The 10,685-nt window shown below is 33.7% G+C and overlaps 1 protein-coding gene across 1 annotated transcript; it reads left to right on the top strand.

The window, feature by feature from the left end:
* Positions 1-469: 469 nt before the first annotated feature.
* On the top strand, positions 470-9,788 carry LOC105061654 (olfactory receptor 2J3-like). Its single transcript, XM_074348289.1, has one exon. The coding sequence runs from the start codon at positions 5,451-5,453 to the stop codon at positions 6,387-6,389; it is 939 nt and encodes a 312-aa protein (XP_074204390.1). The 5' UTR covers positions 470-5,450; the 3' UTR covers positions 6,390-9,788.
* The last annotated feature ends 897 nt before the right edge of the window (positions 9,789-10,685 follow it).

Here is a 10,685-nt window from a genome sequence, read left to right on the forward strand (position 1 = left end):
GAATGAATTGACTCAATACTGAGCATCTACATTTGACACGCAGTAGAGATATAGAAAAGAACAAAATAGATAAAACAGAAAAATTCCTGCCTTCACAGAGCTTACTTTTATTTGAGGAAGACAGGAACAAACAAACATAAAATATAATGAGCTTGATTGTGATGAGTCCTAAGGAAAAAAAGGCAGGGAAGCAGATTGTGCACTTCGGAGGGTAGGACAGTGTGGTATTTGGATTATCCCTAGTCAGATATGGCCTCTGAGAAGTTAAACCTTGAGCAAGAGACTCAAAGAAAGCTTTTTAAAAAGTCATCAATAAAATAGTCTAAAGAATACGGTTACTTTGTATGGAATCTTAGGGGTTTGGGGGGAGTCTGCCTATATCAGTTATCAAGGTTCTCACTAAGATAAAAACATAAATTTGGATGCAATTAGTATGCTTGAATATGTCTTTCTTCACAGTGAGAAAGAAAGCAATTTAGGGAATTATTTTACAATTAGGCAACCAACTGTTTTGGTCAAAATCAGGGTTAATCTGTAGGTACAGTGTAGTACTGCTTGCCAGTCGAAAGGAATGATGATATAGTTGTATATCCACTGAGATAGTATATTGTAATTTTTTGATAATAGTATTTAGAGTTTTTTCCTTGACTTATTCTTTTAAAAAAAATCGCATCAAATAAGTCTCTCTTCAGAAATACTGTTCATGCAAGTCTTGATATCTTCTCTTGTGCTTTTAGGAATTCTGTTTCCCAATATTTCCAAATAATAATTGGTCAGAACCTGTTGGCCCTGTGGAAAAGCTGCACTTGGCATTCCCTGATGATGCTCTAATGGCTTCCAGTGGCTCTTCCTTGGTGCCTGGAAGAGGGTGCAGCATATAAAAGGGACCAATCAATGTTTGTTGACTACACAGCAGTTATAACAACCCCTGATGTGTATATTAAATATTATGCTGAATAAATGTTATCTAGGATATATACATAAAATGTAATAAAACTAATTCATTATATGATATGGTAGAAATCAATTAAAACTTTATTATTTTAAAATTTTTATACAATCTTTAAAAGTTACACTCCATTTATGGTGTTTACAAAATATTGGCTCTACTCCCTGTGTTGTACAGTGCATCCTTGTAGCCTATCTTACACTCAATAGTTTGTACCTCCCACTCCCCAACTCCTATATTGCACCTCCACCATTACTATCCACTAGTTCATTTTCTTTATCTGTGAGTTTGCTTCTTTTTCTTATATTCACTAGTTGTATTTTTTAGATTCCACATATACGTGATATCATACATGATTTGTTTTTCTCTATCTGACTTATTTCACTTAGCATAATACCCTTCAAGTGCATCCATGTTTCTGCAATTGGCAAAATTCATTCTTCCTTATGGCTGAGTAGTATTCCATTGTGTATATATATATTTATATCTTTTTTATGTTATTGTAAATAGGATTGTTTCTTAATTTCCCTCTGATAGTTTGTTGTTAGTGTATAGAAAAACAACAGATTTTTATATATTAATCTTGTATCCTGCAACTTTACTGAATTCATTTAATAGTTCTAATTGTTTTTTTGGTAGAGACTTTAGACTTTCTAATATATAGTATCATGTCATCTGCAACTAGTGACAGTTTTACTATTTGTTTTAAGTTTATTTATTTAATTAATTTATTTTTTAGTGGGGGAAGTAATTAGGATTATTTAGTATTTATTTATTCTTAGAAGAGGTAGTGGGGCTTGAACCCAGGACCTCATGCATCCTAAGCATTTGCTCTACCACTTGAGCTATACCCTCCCCCCTCAGTTTTACTTCTTCTCATCCAATTTGGATGCTTTTTTTCCTTTCTCTCTTTTTAAATGAGGGGGAGGTAATTAAGTTTATTTATTTATAATTGGAGGAGGTACTGGGGATTGAACCCCGGATCTTGTGCATGCTAAGCATGCCTTCTACCGCTTGAGCTATACTCTCCCACTCTGGATGCCTTTTATTTCTTTTTTCTTGCCTGACTGCTATGTCTAGGACTTCCAATCCTACATTAAACAGAGAGTGGGCATCCTTGTCTTGTTCCTGATTTTAGAGGAAAAGCTTTCAGTTTTTCACTGTTGAGTATAATATTAGTTGTTTGTCATAAATGATTTTTATTATGTTGAGATATGTCCTCTTTATGCATGAGTGGATATTTTTATCATGGGTGGATATTGTCTGTGGCTCCTGCTAGACTCACATGAGCAGACATGGAATATAAAAAACAGGCTGCAGCATTAGCAATGTGATTAGGTACTGGGAAACAAAAATCCCACCCTGACAAGGAGATTTTATGGGAAGTCAAGAGAAATTGTTAATGGAAAATTTTTGAAATAATGAGGGTGATAGAGATCATCTGAATATTCTGTACAAAAGGTAGGAATGATATTTATATTATTTTCTAAACTTTTGCGGGCAAAAGTTGGAACTGAATTTAAAAGACAACCGGGAGGGCATGAATGACGTAGGTAGTTTCTCAAAGAACACCATATTAATAAGAAAAAGTATAGTTCTACTGTGTCTCAATTTTTCTGTCTCATGCTCCCAAACTTTGCCTACTTCTAATCACTTGTCTTGTAAATTTGGGCTTTAGCCCCATCAGGAGCTGTGGGGAAAAAAATCAGGTGACTCAGTACACCCATTCCTTTTGTGTCCATACAACTCAAAGCAACTCTTTCCATTTTGGTTGGTGAAAAAAATTTATTGTCATTTTAGTACAAGTACAATATCATGTTGAAAGCATGTCTGTGAAGAGTTTTATCTTGTGAATATTGTACCAATCTAACCAAGAAAACTCCTGAAGGGCATTAATTGCTACTTTGGGATTTATCCTCCTAATGGCCCCAGTCAGGGAAAGAAAGTCATATTATTCTTTTTGTTTCTGTAAAGGCCCCATTTGCTCTGGGGTAAGGGACCCATCCCCTGATACTTTAAATGCCCTAAAGAGTTCCCATGTTCTGCTAAAAGGAAATCTTTTGGACAAACCTTGCCTTTCTCTTCTGTGGCAATGATAATCACAGTTATTTTCAGACTGCTTTCCATGGTTAGATTATGTACATTAGCAAAGGTGGAAGAGAAGGACAATTAGGTTAATGTTCTCAGGTCACATGACAACCAGAGAGCCTCCCATCACTTTACACATGATGAGGGCATAGACAGAAAGAGAACAACAGGGAAGGTAGACAAACACAGGAAGGTCAGTATTGAAAGAAGCTGGTGTAGCACTAAATCAGGTTTAGTATAAAGGAGTGAATATGACAAGAATTAGAAAAATGTCTCTTAGTAACAATGGGGGTGAGAAGAAAGTGCTAAGCCATTCACTTTCCCCATAATGTTTGACTTAAGGGAAGAGAGAAAATATTTTATTCCACAGTTTATAAAAGCTACCTTTAATAGGATCTTCATTTCCTTCTTTTCCATTAAGAAGAAGATCAACCATAAAGCTTTGAAATTTTCTCTTCCTGAATTCTGTATTTTTTTTTTCATCCCTTATCTTCATCCCTTTTTTAACTTTTAGAAGAGTGCTGAAAGACAGGTCATACAAAAAATACCATAAAACTGCTACTTTCTTTTCATTAATGACATGAAATTCAGGCAGCTTTATAAAGGAGGAAAATTATGTCTGCATCAGAAAAAGTACCCACAGCATTTGAATTCAAATATCTTGTGATGTATTAACTCTTATTTTACAGAAATTAAATCTCTTGGAATTTTTCCATTATCCCGCAAAAGGTTAGTAGTCATTTACATTACCAATAATATTAAATGGTATATAGATGTCTTTGTGCCTGCCTAAAGCAGTCTTAGCCAAATTCAATATTCCTAGATCTCCAGCTTGTAACTCAACCAATTAGACATCTCTTGTAGCTTTTTAAAGAGTCAAGGTTACAATATTTGGGCCAATAAAAGTTCCCCAAAGACTGCAGGTTGAATCTGTCTTTTGTCATATTGTATCAGAATGTGAGATGAGCAGAAGGGGCAAGGCAAAGCTATACGGGAATATTTAAATGATGGTTTACTGTGTCTTGCAGCAATAACTATATAATAAATAAGTGTTTATTCATTCTATGAATGATTGATAATGCACAGGAGAAAATGAGTAACTGAAAATCAAACTATTAGTATACATTTAAATTTCTTAACTTTATTTTTTACAAAAGAACAAGATGAACTTGTCATTGGATTTTATGTAATATTTGCATGTCTTTGTTAAAAGTTAGTAAATTTTCTATTCAGAATTTCCCATTCCAAAGTGTGGAAATCCTAAAGACATATGATGTAATTATAAGTTATGATTCAGAATTTAATGTCTTAGCTATTGTTTTAAAGCATATGAAATTTTGTGGGAATTATTTTTAAGCCCTGTTGTCCAGGTCTCCTAGCCCTGTGATATGCACACTTTCAATTCCAAATGCCACAATTGGACCCCCTCCCTGCTCCAAACACCTTCCCTTTCTCTCTTGCTCCCTCCTTACAGTTTTCTTTGACTCTGTATTTTTTCTTTTTTTTTTTGGTCTTCCAAATTTAGTTGTATTGTCATTTATGTTTGCAAGCATTTTATCACTGAATTGCTGAATCTATTTTACTTCTCAATTAATCAAGACTTTTGGCTGTTTTTTTGTTTGTTTGTTTGTTTCCATAAAGATCACTTGGGTAAGTGGCTTTACCACCTCAGCACTTCCTCTTTTACCTTCTGGGTACCCTTGTGTGGACATTGTGCGGTGGACCACTTCTGTGAAGTTTCAGCACTGCTGTGATTATCATGTGTAGATACCTGTGCTTCAGCTTAGCTTGTTGTGAATATTAATAAATTGATGTGTGTGTATGCATGTGTCTTTGTTTCTACTTGCATTTGCATATTATTTTTGTCTGGTAATAAGCTCATAGCATAAGTAAACAAGTATGAATATTTTTTCTTTCTATAAACATATTCAATTGAAGTTGAATTTTCTTCACCCAATATTAACATTTTGAAGTTACTACTAAATTGTTTTTCAACTCATGGTAAATTCTCACCTTTACGTAAGATTATTAATACTTCAACTATTTCTTTCTGTGTAATGACAAAATTGCATTAATGCGAAAATGCAGAAAAGGGGATAAAATTTTTTTAAAAAGATTTTTTAAAATGAAAATTTTCTTAGCTGTGGAATATCTTTAATCTTCATTTATCCAAATATTAACTTAGGGATGCATCAAAGAACTCATTCACTTGACAAATTATTGATTGTATCTATAACAGGACAAGTGTCTGAATGAAACATTAAAACAAAACTATAACAATCCTACTGTCATAATGGCAGTATTTGGAAGTGGCATAGATTTTTTTTTCCCCCAATCAGTTTGCAAGACTTTGATAATGAGTGGGCGATCCTTCAGTTTATATGATTCTTTCTTCAGGTACAGGGAAAAATGAATGATGAAGAAAAACAATGCAAGTTCTGAAGGTTACTTTGTTCTACTGGGTTTTTCTAATTGGCCTCATCTTGAGTTAGTTCTCTTTGTGGTTATCCTGATGTTCTACTTGATGACACTGGTAGGCAACCTGTTCATCATTATCTTGTCATACTTGGACTCCCATCTTCACACTCCCATGTACTTTTTCCTTTCAAACCTCTCTTTTCTGGATCTCTGCTACACCACAAGCTCCATCCCCCAGTTGCTGGTCAACCTCTGGGGCCCAGAGAAAACCATCTCTTACAATGGTTGCATGATTCAACTTTATTTTGTCCTTGCATTGGGAACTGCTGAGTGTGTACTACTGGTGATGATGTCCTATGACCGTTATGCAGCTGTATGTAGACCCTTGCATTACACTGTCCTCATGCACCCTCGTTTCTGCCATATGTTGGCTGCGGCTTCTTGGGTGAGTGGCTTTACCACCTCAGCACTTCATTCCATCTTTACCTTCTGGGTACCCCTGTGTGGACACCGCCAAGTGGATCATTTCTTCTGTGAAGTTCCAGCACTGTTGCGACTGTCATGTGTTGATACCCGTACCAATGAGCTGACCCTCATGGTCATGAGTTCCATTTTTGTGATTGTACCACTTATGCTCATTCTCAGCTCCTATGGTGCCATTGCCCAGGCTGTGCTGAGGATGCAGTCAACCACTGGACTTCAGAAAGTCTTTGGCACATGTGGAGCCCATCTTATGGTTGTATCCCTCTTTTTCATTCCAGTGATGTGCATTTATCTCCTACCATCATCAGGAAAGTCTCAAGATCAAGGCAAGTTCATTGCCCTGTTTTATACTGTTGTCACACCTAGCCTCAACCCTCTAATCTACACCCTCAGAAACAAAGATGTAAAAGGGGCAGTAAAGAGATTAATAGGGTGGGATAGAGAGATGTAACAGATTACCTGTCTGGTAGTTTTTGTTCAGAGAGTCTTATCTATCTTGGAGAATTCCTCTGCTCCTTTGAGACTTAATTTTGGTCTAAAGCCAACCAAGCATAGAAGAAACATTCTATCCCAAATTTGTTGTTCTTTTTATTGGTTGATTCTGAAATATTATCTAGAGAAAACTTTTTTGACTTGTACCACTTTAACCTTTAGTTATTCTGTACTTAGTGTCCATAAAAATTAGCAACTGTGTTTTAAAATTAATATGCTAATTTTTATGGATTGAACATTAGTGTCTACAGAAATAGAGGGACAGTATAGCAAAGACAGACTAAAAGTTTTTGGTGGTTGAGAGGCATTAAATTTACCTAAATGGTAAGAAGATACATAAGAATTCTTTGACTGAAACACATTTTTTTCCCCAAGATACTAAATTATATGAGTGTTGTATCCAGTTGGTCTATATATACACTTGTTACATTGAACAGTATAAAGAATTACCTGTTCAAAATTGTTTATTCATTCACCCCTTTATTCATCTCATTTATTCATTCAATTAATTAGCTAGATCTCTCCTAGATTGTGGGGTTCTTGGCAGCATAGATGAATAAAACATTTTTTTTGCCTGAAGAGAAATCATTCTCCAGTGGCAGATATGAAAGTGTTAAGATAGAAAAGAAAGTATCTGTGCATGACTTAATTTTCACTGGGCACAATGCTAATAATAAGGTAACTTTTAAAAATCTAAAACAAAACAAGAAGTTTGGCCCAAAATCTTGAAAATAAATACCAATTGGTAATTTCTGCAGGAAGTTAATGCTATTAAATGAAATAAAACAGAACAAAACAGAATATGTGTTTAATTTTTAGTTGGCTTAGTTAATGAAAAATGTATCATTTAAGATACCTTAACAGTTTTCTTTTTAAACATCATTAGTCTTTGCTGAATAGTATTAGTTTTTAATGTAGAATGGAAAATTGGCCCATAATCTTTAAGTTGCCACTCCTAGGGATAGAGAGTAAGACTGATAAATCATAGCTGTGAGACACCCTCAGTTAATACAGTGGATGTAGGTTTCTCTTCTCCCTCTACTTTTTCAAGATAGTTAGAGGTATATAGATAGTGGAGGTAACTTCTGAGATTGTGATTAATGGACTGCCAATTAGTGAGAATTTGTGTACTGGGAAAAATTAGGTCAAGTAGAGTGAGAGCATCTAATCTCTGAAGCAGATAGTACTAGGCTCTGAAAACTTGATTCATGTAATGGATGTTTTACTAAATTACCTGAACAAATTATCGATAAAAATCATTGGTACATGTTAGTTTATTTTGATTTTTAAACCTAATTTAATATGAATATTTATCATGAGTAAGGATATTATAAAAATAAACTTATGTATGATATTTTTCCAATTAAAGTAATATATTTTCTTGTTGTCATTTGAGTAAGTGATTTATTACATATATCCCCACCATCACCATCTGAAATAAATCTACTTTGCATATCCTACTTCAAAGTGGAAGATTTGTTCAACTGAAGCTAGTCAGCTTATATGGCAGGGATAGTGTTCCAAGGACAATTATTTTAAAGTAATATCTTGGAAATTCATCACTTTTGTAGCTGTAATCCAGATATTAGTAGTAGTTTTTCACCTCTTTTAAGATCTAGATGTAATTAACCTAGATCTTATTGAATGGCTTATGAAACTAAGAAAAAAAATCTCCAGGATTTTTCCTAAATATCTTACTTGGTCTCCTTGCTTGGATTGACTCTCTCTAGGGAATTTGTCTTCTCTTCTCTTCATCCTCTTTATCTTTCACTAGACATGAACACTTAATATATGGTACAGTCTCATGTCTTCGAATCCATCTCCCAACCAAGCCTCATTATATAGTAGAATTTTTCCAAAATAATTGGGGCCACATGATGGGATCACTTCGCATATCACACAAACTTAACTAAATGTCAAAACATGGACTTCTCCTACCTCCATGGAAAACTTACCATTTGGAATTCTACATGAAGCACACTAGCCTTTCAACATACAAATGGCTCCCTTTTTTTCCAGGCCTATTGAAGTATAATTTACATGTAATAAAATCCATCCATTTAAAATGTACAGTTCAATGAATTTTGACAAATGTGCAATTGTGTAAATATCACCAAAATCGAGATACAGAACATTTCCATCACTCCTCAAGGAACTCTGTTCTTTTGCAGTTAGTTCTCTCTCTTTACCCACAGCCTCAAGCAACCATTCATTTTGTCATAATAGTTTTGCCTTTTTTAAATAAAAAAGAATTTCATGTAAATGTAATCATACAGTGTGTAATCTTTGAGTTTGGTTTCTTTCACTTAGCATGATATTTTTTGAAATTTATACATGCGTCCCTCCTTTTAATTGCTGGTTAGAATTCCACTGAATGAATATGGCACAGTATATCCAGTTATCTGATAATGGGCTTTTGGAATTATTTACTTTTTGGCTATTATGAATAATACTGTTATAAAAATTGATATACATTGTTTGTGTGATCAAGTGTTTTCATTTAATTTAGGTAAATGCCTAGCAGTGGGATTGATGAATCATAAACTAAGTATATGTTTACCTTTATTAGAAACTATCAAAATGTTTTCAAAGTAGCTAGACCATTTTCACTCTAAACGACAGTGTATGAGAGATCCAATTGCCCACATTTTCTACAACACTTGGTATTGTCAATCTTTATACTTTCAGTCTTTCAAGTGGGTTTATTAGTTATATCTCATTGTGGTTTTAATTTGCATTTCCTTGAGAACTATGATGTTGACTATCTTTTTGTGTGCTTATATTGTGAAGTTTCTGTTCAAGTATTTTACCCATTTTTATTGGGTCATTCACCTTGTTATTGAGTTTTAAGTGTTATTTATATATTCTTGACTTAAGTCCTTTGTTAGGTAAATGTTTTATAAATACTTTCTTCTATCCTGTAGTATACTTTTTATTTTCTAATAGTATTTTTAAAAGAACACTTTTGTAACTTTAATGAAATATAATGTATTGTTTCTACAGAAAGGTGTGATTGGCATTTTGATTGTGATTGCATTGAATTTATAGACCAATACTGAGTCTTCTGACTCAGGAATATGGTATATATCTCCATATATGTATCTCCATTTATTTACATCTTTTTAATTTCTCTCAGAGCACTGATCTTGTATATATTTTGCTAAATTCATCCCTAAGTATTTAACGTTTTTGAATGCCATTGTAAATGGCATAGAAATACAATTGATTTTTGTATATTGCCTTTGTACCCTGTGACCGCGCTAATGCACATTTTATTTCTGGTAGACTTTTAATAGATTTCTTAGGATTTTCTGAGTGCACAATCATGTCATTTACAAATAAAACCTTTTATTTCTACCTCTCCACCTGTTATTCCTTTTGTTTCGCTATTTATTCCGTTGCACTGGCTACGATTTCAAGGTTAATGTTGAATGGGAAAACTGGGAGGTGAAATCATTGCCTTATTCTCTGTCTTAAGTGGAAAGTATTGTCTTTTACCAAGGAGTATAGTATTAGCTGTTTTTTCATTGGTGTCCTCCATCAGGTTTGGGAAGTTTCATTCTCTTCGTGGTTTGCTGAGGGTGTTTATCACGAAAGGGTGTAAAATTTTGTCCAACGCTTTCCCAGCATTTCTTGAGGTGATTTAATTGCTTTTCTTCTTTATTCTATTAATATGGTGAGTTTCACTGGTTAATTTTCATAGGTTAAACTAACTTTGCCTCCTGGGGGGAAAAATCCCTTGATCATAATTTATTATCCTTTTAGAGTCATTCTGGATTTCATTTGCTAATCACTTTTTTTGTAAGAGTTTTTGTGTCTATAATCTTGAGTGATATTAAGCAGTATTTTTCTTTTCTTGTGATGTCTTTGTCTAGTTTCTGTATCAACTTAATGCTGGCTTCATTACATGACTTGGGAAATGTTCCTTTCTCCTCTAATTTCTGTAAGAGTTTATTTAGCATTGGTATTATTTCTTCTTAAATGTTTAATAGAATACCAGTGTAGACATATAAGCCTGTAGTTCTCTTTGTGGGAACATTTTAAATTAAAAATTCAATTACCTTCATTGGTATAAAAGCATTAAGATTTTCTATTTCTTTTAGAATCTCTTTTGGTTATTTGTATCTTTCAATGAATCTGCCAATTTCACCTTAGTTGTCAAATTTATTATTTATAATGTTCCTTTATTACCTTTTAATATTTGCAGGAGTCATACTGACTCCACTTATATTTCTAATATAGTAGTTTATATCTC

Source organism: Camelus bactrianus, chromosome 20 (genome assembly GCF_048773025.1).
Source record: "Camelus bactrianus isolate YW-2024 breed Bactrian camel chromosome 20, ASM4877302v1, whole genome shotgun sequence".
Lineage (NCBI taxonomy): Eukaryota > Metazoa > Chordata > Mammalia > Artiodactyla > Camelidae > Camelus > Camelus bactrianus.